We start from the raw sequence: 17546 nt of genomic DNA on the forward strand, positions 1-17546 counted from the left end.
AAAGTCAAAGTCTTCAATCACATTAAAAATAATGATAAAGAGGACAATGGTTAGTTATCATTGTGTGCTATGTAAGGGTACAATGAAATGTAACTGTCTTTGTTTGTAGCAAGGGAAGTTTGCAATAGGAAAACTTGTTCACTGCACAGCAGTTTAGCCCTGGAGCAGGCTCTGCCCTGCAGCCAGAACCACAAAATCCCTGTCAGCTGCTAAGAGCTGTGTAGACAGACACCAGCTGAGGACAGTCACAGTGGGCTTGATCTCACGGCAAGTCACAGAGGGGGCTTTGGTGGTCCCTTCCTGGTCAGCCTTGCCATCGTGCTGGGGTGGTGTTGATCACGAGTAACACGCATTATTTTCAGAGTAAGAGATTAGGCTTGTTCTCAGTGACCATGTTGCCCTCCTCATCTATGACACATGCCCAGGAACAATGCACACAGGGCAGGAAATCTGGGATGCAGAGCAGAGAGAAATGCATCCTCCACCTGCACTTTGGACGCTTTGTGGCCATCTAGCTCATTATTTGAGGGCATGTGCGCTTGGCCTGCATGTGACGAAGCATCTGCTCGAGCAGGACAAACATGTGGATGGTTGCTTTTTGTTTCTAGAAATTATTTAAGAGATGCCCTGACCTGACTTTGTGGAGTTTCAAGTGCTGACAATTTCCACTGACTTCTGCAAGGGGTGAGGATAAGCATGCAGCACTTCTACCAACAATAAGTCACTGTTCTAAACCTTGTGCCATAAAGTGAAGTACCTGTCTGCAAGAGCAACATTTTGTAGTTATTTGTGTTATTTTGAATTATTTTAACTATGATAGGAGAGAGAGGATTTAGTACAGGTGAAAGAAATTTGGCTTTGATGTTCTGCAGAAGCTCTTCTAAGGCTTTTATTTTATGTATCTTATCTAGGTTATGATGTTGCTAGTTTGAAGTAAGGCAACTCCTTTTTACAAAGTTCCTCTGAAGGAAAAATGAATTCTAAGGCTATATCTGAGAATCCTACTTCTCAGCACAGCCACCAAAGACTCTAATAGAGACTCTAATCCCTAATAGAGTTAGATTAATCTAGCTACTACAATAAGGATTCTTCTGTACAAAATTGCTGAACTAGATCCAAGAGAGCATGGAAGGTGTTTGCGCTGGAAAAGCTGATCACACATTTTCCTTGAGTAATGCTGTCAAGGAGCTGTTGCTCACAGATGACTAAAATGACTTGTAAAAGAGTAAATTGAAATGCAGAAGAATAAAGTGGAAGCTATTGCCTCTGATCTTAATTCTGTGTGCTGATGCTCCAGCTGTGCATCAGCTGGAACATTGTCTGTTCTTCCTGTTTCTCACATCAGACTCTGACATCTCTGGGAGAGAATGAGAATTTCTACTTTGCGTGAGAAGGCAAAAGAATTTCTTCAGTTACCACCTTAAGAAATAACAAATCACACCCACATTTGTGCTGTTTTCACCTGCTTAAGGATTGGGGGGGGCGGAGGGGGAAATCCCAGCCAGCTACATCCGCTGTTCACAGAAAAATCCATAAAGCAATATTGCATCTCAGCTCTTTCCTGACTCCTGCAATCTCTCCTAGCTGCTTCCTAAAAGTGCTGTTAGTGCAAAAATAACCAAAGAAGTCTTAAGACTTACAGTAGCTTGTAGCATTGACATAACCTACAAGCTTGGATGAGTTGTATTTTATTAATATGTTGAGCTGGAGGCAGAGTCCACTCTCCTCTCAGAGATGTTGTTGATCAGTGTAAAGTGCCACTTTCCAACCGGGAACTGTTCTGAATAGTTTGTGTGTCACTGACAGCTGTTTCCCTGCCTACATAGACAAATGTCGAATAAAAATGTTACTAGTGATGTTACTGGGCATGAAAGGCACTGAGAGAAATCTTTCCTATCTACTTCTCTGGGTTATCGAACTTTTTTCAAACAAGGGCCTGGGGGCAGAAGCTGTGGAATCGGTTGAATATTTAGAATTATTCTTGTATATTTTTGAGAGCAGTATATTTTTTTCCATTTCTTTTATAACTCTTCTTGATGTTAAACTAAAGTTAGTTATCTGCATGACCATATCTTTCCAATCCAAAATAAGAAAGGCCATATATGTACATATTCTGTAAAATCATAATGTATACAATGACCCTTCTGCATTTTTTATGTGATGCCTGCAAGTAAGTTCCTGAGAGATGATGCTTGTCTAAACTATGGAGTAACTTCTAATTTCAACTAAAAAGGCAGCTGTGTCATGTAGGTGCAAAAATAGTTTAGCCGTACACTATTATTGCTGTAAAGAGGAATTAAGCTGCAAAATACCTATTAGGAGTTTAAGATTAATAGAATATAACCCCCACCTTATGGAGCTATTTTAGTTACACTGCAGTGCAACCATAGCCATATAGTTATGAATTAATGGGTTTCAAGTGTTTAAAGACCTAAACAAGTTTGATCTGATTTTTACTTACACAGATTTCCCTGCCTTCCCATATTGTTGTAAGAAGTCTGCATTGAGCACATTTTCCTAGTGCTCATTGTTAATTTGTCTTAATTTCCAAAATAAACAGGGTTTTTGTTACATTTTTACACATTCACTATGCACTCAAAATGTGATCATCAGGAAGAATGCACTATATTTTTTCACATGAGATAGAATGGACATTTTACTTTAAGTGAGAATCTAAGTATTCAGTTGACAAATGAATTAAAGCCAGTGAGTTAAAAACTATAGTTTCTTATTCCTAAGCATGTTTAGTGCGAGACCAATGCACCAATAAAGCCCTTGCCTGGAATTGCAGCGGGGCAGAAGCTACAAGCCAAAGCTTAGAACCCCAAAATACAGGTTAGTACTGGTGCAAAGCATTGTGAGATGCCTTTGCTACAGAACGAGCATTCACCTGAAGTCCTAGGGTCTTGGGGACTTGTTTGCTGGGTTCCTTCCTTCCTTCACTCCTTCCTTCCGTCCTTCCTGGGATATTTCTTTACCTGGCTGTAAAGTTTTCTTTAAAAAGGAAAATAAAATGTTAAACGTGAGGTCAGAGTAGGTAGCAGTACACCGATAAGTATAGTCATCGAGCTGCGCTGCGACTGTGCATTTCAGGCTGTAGTTACGTTTTCTCTTGGGTTTTCAGGATCTGTGCACCTTAGAGCTAGGCCAGACTTGCCCCTCGGAGCCTCTTTTGCCAACCAGGTATCTAAACGCTGTCTCCTGATGCCAGCATCTTTCAGCGCACCTGCAGTTCAGTGTGGTGGTAGGTCTGAAAGGGCCGTTTTGCCCTGTACGTTCACTGACACGGTGAATAGGGAAAAATTTTACACTGTGGATCTTCACAGCAGGGCTAGGCAAATCCAGCCAGTGTGCTTATCGTTTAGATTAGCTGCTCAGTGCTCTACTTGTATTTGCCTATACGAGACAGGAAATGTGAGGGCACTTCTGAAGTGGAGGACATGGATCTTCTTTTACAGCAACTGGTTATAGTGCTAATTGGGTGACCAGTTATCTGGATAAATGTTCCTGCCATCAACAGTACCCTAAAAAAGGAAGGGATGCCCTACTGTAATGTGTATCTTTATAATGCTTTTTATAAATAAATATACTTAATGGCACAGGTATCCAGGAGTGTACTGTAACATGTACTGGTTTTTATTTGCTGTCTGTAGTAACTGATGATTTCAAATCACGACTAGAAGTGTCATCTTTCTTGATAGCATGAATGTGATCCAAAATCTCATATAATAATAGTTCTTGATAAAACCAGTGACTGGATCAGACTAAAGTATTCAGTATCTTGATGTTGTTAAGAGAAATAATCTGCTTTTTGTGTGTCACTATAAGATACCAGTTCTTCAGGATCTGTACAGGACTAATTCATTTTGTTGAAGTACACAGTCTGTAGAAAGAGTCTGGTTTGAAAACTTCACCTATGGCTTTTGTCTGCCGGAGCAATACTTAGGAGTTTGTGCGTTAATTAAAAGCTGTTCTTCCTAAATTAACTGTTCAGTGATTGTATAGCACTGAGTGTGTTTTGTCTTGTTTTTCTTGCATTTGAGATGATGGTTATGTGAAGACCTGATTTTCTTCTGTGTAATTAACTGTTAGAGAAAAATCAGTATTCAGAGGTGGAGCTTTCTCTAGATGGTCATAATTTCAGATGTGCTTTCAGAATACTAGGTTTTTGCAATTTACTGACTCTTCTAGCCTGCGACCTAAGTTCTTTTAGACAGTTGTCATCTGTTCTTGCATGCGTGTCACAGAATGGTTCCCTAAAAGCTTTCTATTGATATAAATTGCCTGGGTTATGCCACTCCCTAACAGCATATGGAGTCCTGCTGGTATACTGAATAATGATTTAGCAGCTGGATGGAAGACTTGTTCCTCGTCTTCTGTCCCTGGTCTTGAGAAAAGGCCATTCGTAGTTGCCGTATGGAGAACGTGTACCTTCTCCTCCCCTGTGCTCATTTTAAAAACAATGGGTCTTTTTTACATCTATAAATTCTGCAGAGTGCTGCTATAGATTCTGATGTTTGGTAACGACTCTGAAGATGGCTGCTCAGGTATCATGCACTCAGGACTCGGCCAGCTGTTTCTCATGTTGGGCTTCTCTGGGTCTAAGCTGTGGGTGTTTGCAACATAACCTCTCTTAACCAGCTCGCTCATCCAGGATTGGAGCTGCAGCTGGTTGTGTACCTGTGTGATCTGCTGGATAGCCGTGTCTGGCAGAAGACCTAGGAAAGCAGAAAGGTCAAAGCTGTGTGCTGTAACAGAGGATGTGCCAGTAAGCAGAGCTCTTCTGACATTTTACTCTGCATGCACTGTGTGATGCAAAGTGTAAGGATAGCACAGAACTGAGGTCTGGTAAATGTGTTTACCAAAAATCAGATTGTTTCACAATGGGCAGCGTTCCAACAAGTATTAGCATGATTTCTTTGGAAGGCCTTTGATTGAAGGTTTGATTTCTCTTAAACAGCCACTCATGGTCGCTATTACAGCAACAGATCAGTGCAAAGGACTCCAAGTACCTCATTAAAGGAGAAAAACTTTCTGAAGATTGTATGTGGCCACATGTCCAGCTGCCTTTATGGACGAATGCATAGACTAGATCTAGAGAAAATCCAGTTTTCTGGATTCCAGCTGATGAATGACTCCAGTTTTTTCAACATGGCTCCAGCAGAACTTCATCTTGGCACCATAATCTTTTCCTTACAGATAACCCCTGTCATTCACTGTAGACAGCACTATGATGCCTTGGAAGGGAGAGGAGAGGCTTGTCTCTGTGCTGCATAAATTCATTGATATCCCCCCCCCCCCGTATTTGCTGCTTATTTGGGTCTTTTCTCAAAGAAGTACTCAATACAAAATATAAAAGATACAAATTACCCTTGTGCAGTATATCTAAAGGAGACAAACTTATGGGAAGGACTTTGCAACTGGTTTTAAATACTCAGTTTAAAATAGGAGAAGTGTTTGTCTGTATAATTTATTATATTTTATTATATAATATTAAATATTATATAATTTATTATCTGAGTAGAGAAGCATTATTTTTGAAAATTTAGTCTTGTTTCATAATAACACAGTAAAAAAGTGTAGTTTCATCTTGTAATCTCTAAGACTTTGATACATTTTCTGTGATCAGTTGAGCAAAGTCCCTACGTATTCTAGCCAGGTTTTTCCTCAAAAAAGTACATTTTGTGTTTATAAGAGATACCAAAAGTGATGCTGCTTGAAATATTTAAATGGCCTAAAAGTGTAAATCATATTTACATGAACAACTTGAAATTTAGGAGCCTAAATGGTGTAGTCGGTGTGAGATTTCCCTCCCCTGCTGTGGTGAGACAAGAGGGAAGAGGGAGAGCAGTTCAGTCTTCACACCCCTTTAATCCTCTGCTGAAAGTGAGATCATGACTTTTTTCTGCTGGGAAACAGACTGAGACCACAAGCTCATTCCATTTCATCTAAATCACCAATTTATTACATAGTAACAACTTTTTGTCTCTCTAATGGGAGTTTGCTTTCAGGCAATGTCTTAGCACTGCGAAGTATCATATCCCCTTACTAATATTTTATTTCCCCCTTAATTTGATGCAAATTTGATGTAGAAAAGTGCAGTCAGCAGCAAACATGCTTTCTTTTCTTTTTCAACTTCCTGTAGGAGTTCTTCATATTTTCCGCAGAGTTGGGAGAAAAATGTGAAGCAATAAGTGAGAAATTGGTGCATCTGGAAGATCAACTGCAGACTTCCGCCTGCAGAGTTGATGAAGGAGTTATTCATATCCTTTTTGATATAGCTATAGATGTGTATCAATCTGTGTAAGTATGTATGGGAAATACTTGCCTTTCAGATTCACATGGAATACTAGTTCTTAATGTAGATTAAATACATTAAGAAGGGGAGAATTGGTTGTCTTGCTGAAGTGGGTGGTTTTGTTGTAGCAAGTTTTCCTACAGTGCATTTTCACTGTGGTCTGATCCAGCTTTAATAGATTTAAACCGAAGTTAGTTCTTTGTAAATTGAGAGTAGGCACTGAAAAGCCTTTATTCTACTGTTAAAATCCTTTTGTTTGTAATGCTCATATAAGTAAATACCTAGTGCATCAGAAGCTGCGTGGATACAAGCATCCATGCACCTGCATTTCCCAACATGACTTAGCTTAATTAAATGCTACATCATTGACTGTGTGTATTGTCACATGTAGTTTGGGTTTTTTCCTTTTAAAAAAATGGGCAGCAGATGCATCATGTGGCATCCTATGCAATTTAATCTGCCTCTAACACTCCAGTGCAAGTAACCAGATGAGACATTGTCTTATAAAGCACCCTTATCTCTTTCTGTGCTTCATCTGTCATTCAGTATCTGATCGAAGATTGCTTTACCTTTATGTGGGGCATTTGTTGGGCCTACGTCTGTGGATGTTTTCCAAAATGTAAGAGCACAGAGTATTGTTTCATTTGTAACTTTCATAGAAAAACTTATCATAAAAGAGATTTTGTTCCTCTAAGAAAGGGAGAAGAGAGTAAGAACCAGTGAGGCTAAGGAAGATGAGAGTACTTAGCTGGTTAGGTTTTAGTGGAGAAATAATGAAGAAAGATGAATAAATTCAGGTTGGAGAGATTAGCAGAGGAGCCCTTACAGACACCTGAAGGTGAGTTGAGGTGATGATGGTGCTAGGAAGGATTCAGTTCCTTCTAAGCTGAGGCAGGCAGTCCTGCAGGAGGGAGTTTAGAGAAAGCATAATAAATGGAGTGTGTGGAAATACCACTGTGTTTTAGATAATTGGGCATCTGTTGCCAGCTCATTGCAAAATTCCTGTTCTAGAAACTCGGTTTCTTTAAAGGTATCAGAATGATAATCTTTAAGGGGGGTGAGGAGGAAGGTGCTGGGAGGGTTGCATCGGAGGGGAGAAATCCAGTCACTAATTTGTTACTACTTCAAATCTTTCTTTTCTAAGTGTTTCAATGTACAGAAGGATTATTTTCTTGTATTTACCACAAGCCAGTTTGCAATATTCTTTTAATTATATTTACAGCGTGCATGCTTGGTTGCAGTTGCGTTTCCTCGATGCTGTTTGTGAGCATTCTTTTCAGAGCTATATGCATATGTGTGTCTTGTGTGTGCGCAGAGCATCTAATTCCTTCCTCCCTTGTGTATATTTGCTCTCAAATGAGTTTTTCTCATTGGCCCTAACAGAAGAACACTGAGGGCTGGAGTTATGGGTTCTTTGCAGTGGACTTAAGTTCGTATTCAAACCAACCAGTCAGGTCTGATCATAGTTACAGTTTACTAGGTAAGGTGAAATAAACTGAAAAACTGCTTTTTTGATTCCTGAAGAAAATACACTACCAGTATGTAAAATAGTAGTATTTGTATTTTCTATGGAGCGTGCATATTTCTTTGTAGCTGTTGAAACTGCAAGAGTTAGTTGAAAAAATAAAATCTAATCATTGAAAGTTTGAGAAGAGTTGTAGATTAGTCTCGTTCTAAGCCACAGTTATCTGATATAGATCTGATTTCTTCTATCAGTGAAATTCAGCTCACATTATCTAAATACAGAAATGCACCCTGTGTGATATCCTGGTCCTAGCAAGACCATCAGTCACAAAATAAGAAACCATGTTTAAAACATAGGGACATACAGAGAAGCAGTTCAGCAGTTCCGCTACCCCTCATTAACATTCAGTTGCTATTTCAGAGGTAGTCCAGATCAATGTGCATAAAGTGTTGCCATCTGGTGCATGTAATCGCTGTGCTATACTCCAAAAAGGAATGAGAAAAAATAGCTACCACAGTGCTACAGACCTGTAGATTGTTTGTTTGTTTATTTTTTAAATAAAAACTGCTCAGTGCCTATAAAATAAACTTTCAGTGATTGGTAACTTGCCTATGTTGCAGGAACGAGCAATGAGATTGGTGCCAATAATTAGCCTTGGCAGAAGAATTTGTGATTAATAGATGGATCTATTGTTTGCATGGTAATTTATTTGGTTTTAAATAAAACAATTTCTGATCCCAGATATTGGACAATTATGCAGTCTTCATTAAAAATCTGTAGAACTCTGAGAGTAGGAGCTTAAAGATCTGGAATTGTAGTGAAAGCAGGATAAATTTTTCAAACTCTTGTTTGCTGATTATTTTCGCCCTTCCCATCATCCCCCAAAAAACTGCCTTACGCATGAATGTCACAAACTGTATTAGGACAAAAATCTAACTGTGGGCTGCACAGATGTAAAGTAGTCCTGTCGTCTGCTTATTAAAAGACTTTTAAAGACTCCACTGAGAAAAATAAATTCCTGGTGCTCTCGAGCCATTTGCCAATGTTTAGTGTGTGTCATAGCTTTGATTAATAATTAAGTTTGTATTAGAAGAAAAATCCCAGATGTCATTGTTTTTCATTCTACGTTTTGATGGCATAGCACACTTAAATCAACCATGCTGCTTGTCGTAATTGCCAGCACGACCTGAACAAAGGAGAAATCCAGTGATATTTCTTGGTCCTGAGTATAGACACAGACCCACTTGGGATTCTCATTTGTTATTGAAGCCTTTCACAGCAAATATTAAACTATACTTTTGTGTATAAAAAGCATCGAACGAAGGGGGGGGAGAGCTCCTCTGTAGCACTGTGACACATTTCCTAAATTCTGTGTAGTATAACCAAATAAACCCACAAAACATTCAGTTATGGTTCATCATTGGTGAGTGTATGAAAACAGTCCACATCATTAATTGGAAAAAAACAAAAGATGAGGGGTGACTCATTCTGGTGTCTGCAGAACTGATGAGAGGTGTTACTTTCCTGACAGTAAAGGCCTGGAATTCCCAGTAAAATTAAATGGAGCCTATATTGCAATTTCACAGTCATTTTTATTCTTAATTAGCAGTTACATTTTGATAGACAATTTGAATGCATGTAATAGTTCCTCCTGGTGAAAATGCTTTTGTTGGAAGAAAACCTGGCTGGACTATTATTATAAAAGCAATCTTTGTTCCTCACCCTAAAATGGGCATTTTAAACAGCTATTTTAGGAATAGAATTTTGTGCCTAAATGTTCATTAGGCATTGCAGGTTGCTTTGCTAAGCCTTCACCTTTATCATACAGCAGGCTCTCGTACAGGGCTTGCTTTACACCAGCGCAGGTTTTCGACAGAATCAGGAGTGTAGAATTTAGCCCCAACTGTACCTCACTAAGGAATCTCAGCCTTGGTGAACCTGTAAGAAATTTTGGGATCCCACAAGAGCGAAAGGTGGCAATGGTGCCTTCTTTGGTTTTATTTTGGATGACAGGAGGGTGAGCCCCTTCCCAGTGTGCGTCACATTTGAGAGAATGTGGTTCCACTTGTATTGTTCGTGCTGTGATGGAGGTAGGTCAGCGTATTTCCACCCGTGTGCTGCAGCTTCTTTGCCTTCCATTTTCTGCTGGAACAAGTGATTTGGAGACAGCTAATATCCAGACCACTGAAGTAATCAATTTTTCAAAATGTTACAGTCATTCTGTTGGGTTTTTTTTGTTTAGTAGTTTTTGGGGGGAGTATTTTGGTTTTTATGTGGGAGGAGTATTATGTTAGTTTGTAGAAACACATTTGTGGATGTGAAGGAGGGAGGCAGTAATGGAGGGTAGAAATGGGAAATTTCTGATCTGCTTTCAGTACCACAGACACCCTTGCATTTTGTAAGGAGAAATTATGGACTTCCAAAGGCCATTTTGCTCTTTTGCTGTGAGACCACACAGGAGCAGTAGGGACTTGCTCGATGTCTTTCCTTCGCTCCCAAGAGTGTACTTCTTAAAGGCCAAAACCCAGGTCATTTCAAAGAAACATTGAATTGTGTTGCCTCTTCGCTGGTCCTTTGGCACATAGCACACAATCACAGAATCTTTTAGTTGGAAGTGACCTCTTGAGATCATCTGGTCCAACACCCTGCTCAAGCAGGGTGACTAGAGCAGGTTGCCCTGGATCATGTCCAGTCAGGTTTTGAATATCTCCAAGGATAGAGACTCCACAACCTCTCCGTGCAACATTGTTCCAGTGTTTGACCACCCTCACAGTAAAAAAAAAAGTCGTCTTGTATTCAGATTAAATTTCTTATTTTGGAATTTTTGCCTGTTGGTTCTTGTTCTGTCAGTGGATACTAGCGAGAAGAGTCTGGCTCCCTCTTCTTCATTCCCACCCTTCAGTTATTTATACACATTGGTAAGATGCCCCTGAATCTTCTCTTCTCCAGGTTGAACAGTCCCAGCATCTCCTCATATGACAGATGTTCCAGTCCATTAAACCAGCCTTGTGCTGAACTCGCTCCAGTAAGTCCATATCTTTCTTGTACTGTGGAGCCCAGAACTGGACCCTGCACTCTGGATAGGACCTCACCAACGCCAAGTAGAGCGGAAGGATCAGCTCCCTCCACCTGCTGGCAATGCTTTTCTTAATCCAGCCCAGGAGGCCGTTGGCCACCTTTGCCACAAGACGCTTGTTCAGCTTGCTGTCCACCATGACCTCAAGGTCCTTTTCTGCAAAGCCACTTTCCAGCTGACTGCGCCCCCCCGTGTGTACTGGTGCCTGGGGTTAGGAGAGGCACACGCAGTTATGTAGTGGGACATCTAGCTGAGCTTCTCTCTCCAGCCACTGTACTGTTCAGCTGTTAGAAACAAGCAGAATAGTTAAGCAGGTAAAAAAACCCCTCTTCCTGATTATTTCTGTTCTTCAAGACCTAATTTCCTCTTCAGATGTCCAAAATTGCTGCTGTTCTCCAAAATCCCATAGGCCCTTACCTCAGCTCTGTGGTAGTCCTTGACTGTCCTTCCAAGCCCTTTTGCCTTACAATGTACTCTTAGTTTCTAACCTTTCCTATAGGAAGGCAACTGGTTTGTAATATCTACCTTTTGTCTCTTTTCCCTAAACATCTGTGCTGAGAGAACAGAAGATACATTGATGAGCCTATTCTTTCAAAAAATTAAGTAAGTCTGTAGTAATTAGATCTGCTTTTTATCTCCTTGTAAATCATGGACTCTGTTATGATGCTTAAGTTTTTTAAAGAGAGGAAGTCAAAGAGGTGAAAAGCTTTAGCCAAGACAATGTTAGAGCTACAGCATTGTTGCAGAATATGGATTGTGTTTGTGTGAAGCTGTTCCCAATTACTTTAATTTACTGCGTATGAGACATTGGAGAGATTTTGCCAGTTTTTCACAGGAAGACAGCAGGACCAGAAAATGTTCCTAGTTGAAACTTGTTTTGGCTCCTGCCTGTGACACTGGCTCAGTATTTGCAGCACTGGGTAGAGAATTTAAGTGTGAAGGACACATTTGCATGCGGACCCATGCAAAACTAAGTTTTTTGCATTTCTAAAATGGGTGAAGCTGTTTATCCAGACATATCCTCTGTATATGGATAGAGATTCCATGCTCAGCCATATACCATATATTTTGCCTAGCCATAAAGGCTCATTTGACACTTACTGGTCTACAGCTGGTTGTAGTATTATATATGAGGATATTGAAACTTGCTGTAGTTAGACTATGCAGTCATCCTTCTTGTGGCTCCATCTTTCTGTTGGTTAAAGAGTTTCTTTCCCTGTTGTCTTCATTTTCCTCCATCCTTCAAGATTTCTCATCCACTGGCAGTGAAATGTTTCAATTTTGCTTTTTCTCTCTACCTGAAAAGAATTTTGTAATTACTTGGGATATTACAAATAACAGCATGTAGTCAGAGACTGCGCATCAGTAGCAATTAAATTTCAGAGGCTTCATGATGTTCATAAACTGAAGAATTTCTGTTTTACCAGTTAGGTTTTCAGCAGAGCCTCGTGATTAAATTGCAGAGGGGTGGACAGTCCAGGACCACTTAGAAGAGGATAATAATGTTTCTTATTTCAGAGAACATGCAAAACATAATTAATTTGTCCTTGTACAATGTTTGAGATTCTAGGACAGGAGAAGTTTTGTGTGTATTGATATGACTTGAAATCAGAGACAGAATCCCTTTAGGTTAATAGAGCTGTCCAGAAATTAGAAGTATGCATGGATATTCCTGGTGAACATATTAAGAGTAACACATCATAGTAAACGCATGTAAATACACAAAGATGAAACTGTGAGGAACTTAAAACAGAATCAAAAGCAGCCGAAAGGCTTTTCAAAGGCATAACTGTGACTGCCTGAAATGAAATAGCGGTGATTTGTACGGCTTTCCCATGGTCCTCTCCAGTCACAATTTTTCAAAAGTAGCAGCTCACTTTTTACAGTCACATAACCTGAGGGTGTCTTTTTTTCTTGACATTGCATTGACATCAGGGTTGAGTAAAACAACACTTCATAATGGATGAGCTCTGTAAAGGATAAAGCCTGTCCTTGTGCGTTATCCCTCCTGTGCGTTGTATTTTTGAAATTGAGTTGTTCAGTGTCAGCCTGTTTCATTTCCCTTGGAGTGAGTTTCTGGTGCGCTCAGAGATCATTTGATGACTTACTGCTAGAAATGAACTTATTTCTCTCTCCCTTGACCCGCTTGGGTTAGCCTGTTGGGGCCCTTGCCCTTCAGCCATACCTGTACGGGAGGCCTCAGTGTGGATGGGGTGGGCCCTAGGGCTTTTTCACATCGACTTGGTCGTTGGTTTGGAGCTTCAGCAGGCTCTGACTTGTCTCGTGCTTGCTTTGCTCTCCACGTAGCGTAAGCTATGGAAGAGAAGATAAGGTTGGTTGTCTCATCGAGCTACACCCCGTCCTTGCACTTGATTCAACAACGGGTAGTCTCACTGGCATAAGATTATCAGCAGAAAGGCCGATGTATTGATAGTACAAACTGCACTTATTCCCGGGAGAGGCTAGTCATCAGAACAAAAAGCTGTGCTGCCTAGGAGCCCAGCCACCTAAAAGCTTGTGCATGTCTCAGCAGTTGCCACTGTCTATCTCCATGCATGTCCTACCTTCACCTGCCAGTCTGTTCACTGCTGCACCCCCTGACACCTTCCCTCTGTCACTGTGGAGCTGGAGAAGGCGGGAAGTGGAAGGTCTCTTAAGAGGCCGAGCCATTAGCCATCATTTTCTTCCTGAGTGCCTTGCAGGAAACCTGAAGTAGACAATAGCAATAAAATGTGGAAAACTCTCCTTTCTTGACCAAACGAAGTATTTTTACTGAATTATCAGATGCTTTTCAGGTGGCCTTTTTCCTTTTAATGTGCGGCAGTGTGACCTTGCTACTGCTTATCTCTTTGCTTTTCAACTTGTTCAAAGCATTCACTGTGGAGCCTCGTATAGGTTTGTATTTGTGTTTTCTGCACTATAATTATACTGATAATTCAGCTAAGATTAAAGCCTTCTGGAGGTAAGTAGAGCAGAAACACTTTCTCTGCTATAAGCTAATTTTGCTACTTACCTAGATTCCCACCCTGCCTTGCACAGCACATGTTGCCGAGCTCGCTAGTGCCGCACAAGCTGTGGTCACTTGGCTTATGTCTCAGGCTGCTCCCGCTGCCTTCACCAGGGGTCTCATCCACCCAGGTCTGTGTCTCTGGCTTAAAAATCCACCCTCCATCCAGCAGGGAGCTCACGGCTAGTGCTGCTGCCTCCATGGTACGATTTCTTCATCTCCTTCCTTCCCATGAGAACAGTATCCAAGCAGTATCCCCCATCCCCTCCCTTTTTTCAAGTGCTAAATAATGCTACTTGAGAACTTCAGTTTGCCTGGATTTTTTTCTTTGAAAGCAAGTGTGAGAAATGTATTAATATTTAATCCAGACAATTTGGAAGAACTTGAAGCTACAATTAGATAGCCATGGCCATCTGTTGTGAGCAGCAGAACAAGAATTTATTTAATAACTTGGAAAGAGGAAAGGGACTGCCAATCACCTATAGATTTATTCCTTAATAAAGCTTGCACAGTCTCTGCAGAGGGAGATCCAGGTGGTGAAGGAGACACTCCAGACCGTGCTGGTGCAACTTCAGCCAGCCAGGGATGCAGGAGAAGAAAAGACTGGAGACTTCCTCTGTGACAGCTGGTGTCCAGGAAAACAAGACTTGAAGGAATAATGAGCAGAAAGAGCTGGTAGGATGACATTAATTCACAAAGGGCTGCTTTTAGTAACTGAATACTGTTTTACCAAGCCTCAGGGATCTCTTCTCTCCCTGCATAACTAATAACTAAATCAATTACGGAGAAACAGAGCCTGGAGGGTCTATCATCAGAAGTATTCTACACAGCCTCACATGTTTTGGCACAGATTGGGAAACAGCTTTCAGAGCAGAGCATCCCCTGTAAATGTGTAGATTACAAATTGATGCATTTCAAGTGAGTCTGCAAAGTTGCCTTTAATGTCAGTGAAATGTTCTCCTTGAAGACTCGTAAACAGTATCTGTCTTCCTTACACATGGATTTTTTTTTTCCCTGATTTAAAAATGTAGCGTTAAAGCTGGAACATCTAGTATTTCTTGAAAAATAGCTGTAAGAATAATAAGAACTTTTTTTCCTTTGGCTTTAACAGCTTTGTTACACTGAATGTATTTTCACATTCCTGCCAATAATTAAATCAATAGGATGAAATTCAAGCTAACCATGTTCTTTGAACTGCAATTTGGACCTCATTTACTCAGTGGTATTGAGTACAGTGGAGGTAACTAACAGCAGCCCCTATAGCAGTAGTCTAACTCTTTTCATGTAGGTATTAATATAAACTTGCTTTAGTATTACAGGGGTTGTAAAGCAAAAAAATTACTATGTTCGTGATTTGTGTTCCTTATATTTAAATACTGTATGAAAAATAAGTCATTTAAGTCTCCTTGTAAAGTTTATTACTGACTGCTATTATATGACTTTGATCTTCCTTATCAACTTCAGAAGGAATGCAGATTTCTTTGCAATAGACATGTATGTGTATATATACACATACTTACACATGTATTTTTATAGGAAATAAAAGCAATGTTCAATTGAAGCCAATTAATATAAATTACCTGTATTTAGATCGTTATTCAGAAGAGTTAATGCCTTTAGGAATTCATTGTGTACTTTCACTTGGATACCAGCATATCTCTGATGTCTGCTTCTGCCATTTTTTGCAGAGGGAGAATTTTTTAAAAAATCTTTTTTTTTTTTTAAGCCAGTAGTGAAGCAATTGTCTTCCAGCTCAGTACTGTACTTTTTAATACTATTTTCCTGACATTTAGAATTACTTTGTTTCCGCTATTGCAATTACTTGTTTTATAGCCACATTGTGAAGGTTTTTGCAAATTTTGAAGTATTTGGACTACTAGCCCACTAAGATTTTGTTCATTTTCTTTGTGTTTTAATACTAGTTGAAACTTCAACCTCAATGTTAAGTACATAGGGAGGGAGGAAAAAAGAGTGCCAGGCAGCTGAGACATACAACAGGATTATAATTGCATCCAGGTGTATACGGTTGTCAAATCAGGGGAGCAGAGCTCAGGTGGCTTCTGTAGTCATCAGATCCTCAGGGTGGAATTACAAACCTGTAATTCAGAACATGGTTGACTTTTCTCATTGTATAATATATGGGAAACATCCGTGTTGTGGTAAAGACTCTTGGATCTTTACCTTGCATGGACTCTGCTACTCTGTTCCCATCCCCAGTCTCAAATGGAGATCTCTTGCTGCTCTGCTGCTGCTCTGTCTGACAAGTTTCTTTCTCCAGGCTTTGCTGGACAGTCCCTGCCCAATACCTACCTCCCCATGGTAGGTTTGGCATTTTCTGACACTCCCCTGGACAGATGAACAAGGCATTCAATCCCAGCTCTAGGCAGCCTGACAAGCGTGGGCAGCAGCCTGTGGCACTGACAGTCAGTGGGAAGCCCTGGCTGGGCACACATAGCCTGGCTACCTGGGGATGGCTGTCAGCCAGAAAGCACTCGTCGAAACCCACATGAGTTCAAGTAAACAGAAAAGAAAGCACACTGACACGATGGATCTCTCTTACAGCTGTTTCCTTAAGACCAGCAGAAGCTGCTCATGGGTTAACACCACAGAGGGCCTGGATACTGAGGTTCCAGCAGTAAGCATTTATATCGGGTGATGAGGACACCCCAGAGATGATGGCCAGTACACTAAGGTTGCACGACCCCCCTCTCCCACACACTGAGGGCTGTGTGGAGCTTTGTCTTTTGAAGAGGTAGTGCCTGTAAGGTAAACAGTTGGTGGGCACTGTGTGTGCCTTAGAGCCAGGATCAGCTACAGCTGAAGCATGAAGTCTGCTTCCCTGCAGCAGCAAGGGCTGAACAGCAGGGACAGTAACCAACCAGCGCAGGGCCAGGAGAACAGCACCCTCATTCTCACTAGCAAGGTTTCTTGAAGACATTCCCATTCAATTAAAAAACCTGTGTGGCTTTTGTGTTTCACAGCTTCAGAGCACTGCTGCATTTTAATAAAAACTTAACTTATGCAACCACTCTAATAAGACACTGAACTCCTGAGGAGAAGGGAAACTGAATCAGTCATCATTCGTATCACCTTTGTATCTGTTAACCTTTATTTTATACATAATGTGGACTACTATTCCTTTAACTTATTATTCCATTAACTTCACTGTTTGTTGTGGGAAGTTAGAGCCAGTAATCATTCCTTTTCTCAGACATGCTGAATAATAAGCATACTAAAAAAAACCCAAGGTATACTATGCAATGTATCAGCTGCCTTTTATCTGTGGATAGAAAACTTTCAAATAAAGAGAAGTATGTTTTTAACCCAATGTCTGTTTGCGTTCTGTACAGTGTACAAGACTGTAGAAATTTCATTGGGGGGGCAGATGGGGAGGGAGGAGAGGAAAGGAGAAACCATGTGTGTGATTATTACTGTGCTGTTGACAGCAGTGATTCCTCTGCTTGGGAAATTCTCCGATACCTTCTGGAAACAGTCTAAAGACGCATTCAAGACTAGAGTCTCATGGTGAAACGTAGCTATTTTCAGTGTGAAAGGGAGAGAAATATCATGCAGTGAGCTATACAGACAGGTAGAACCTATGCTTGAGTCTTGGCTTGGCTCAGCCAGTCTTGCTGTGCAACTGAATCCTGCCTGCCTCCCTCAGTTCCTCACCCAAGGGAAGAAAGCTCTTCCCTCACCC

The 17546-nt window shown here is 40.6% G+C and overlaps 1 protein-coding gene across 6 annotated transcripts in view; it reads left to right on the forward strand.

Moving 5' to 3' along the window:
• DISC1 (DISC1 scaffold protein) overlaps positions 1-17152 on the forward strand; it is a 212953-nt gene extending 195801 nt beyond the window's left edge. For 5 of the 6 annotated variants that reach the window (XM_072856341.1, XM_072856343.1, XM_072856344.1 and 2 more), the window contains 2 exons: positions 6146-6262; positions 14356-17152. In XM_072856341.1, coding sequence (XP_072712442.1) covers positions 6146-6262; positions 14356-14505 — 267 coding nt within the window. In that variant the 3' untranslated portion in view covers positions 14506-17152. The remainder of the gene's footprint in view (positions 1-6145; positions 6263-14355) is intronic. The other variant, XM_072856342.1, reaches the window with a different exon arrangement.
• The last annotated feature ends 394 nt before the right edge of the window (positions 17153-17546 follow it).

Source organism: Ciconia boyciana, chromosome 3 (assembly GCF_034638445.1).
Source record: "Ciconia boyciana chromosome 3, ASM3463844v1, whole genome shotgun sequence".
Lineage (NCBI taxonomy): Eukaryota > Metazoa > Chordata > Aves > Ciconiiformes > Ciconiidae > Ciconia > Ciconia boyciana.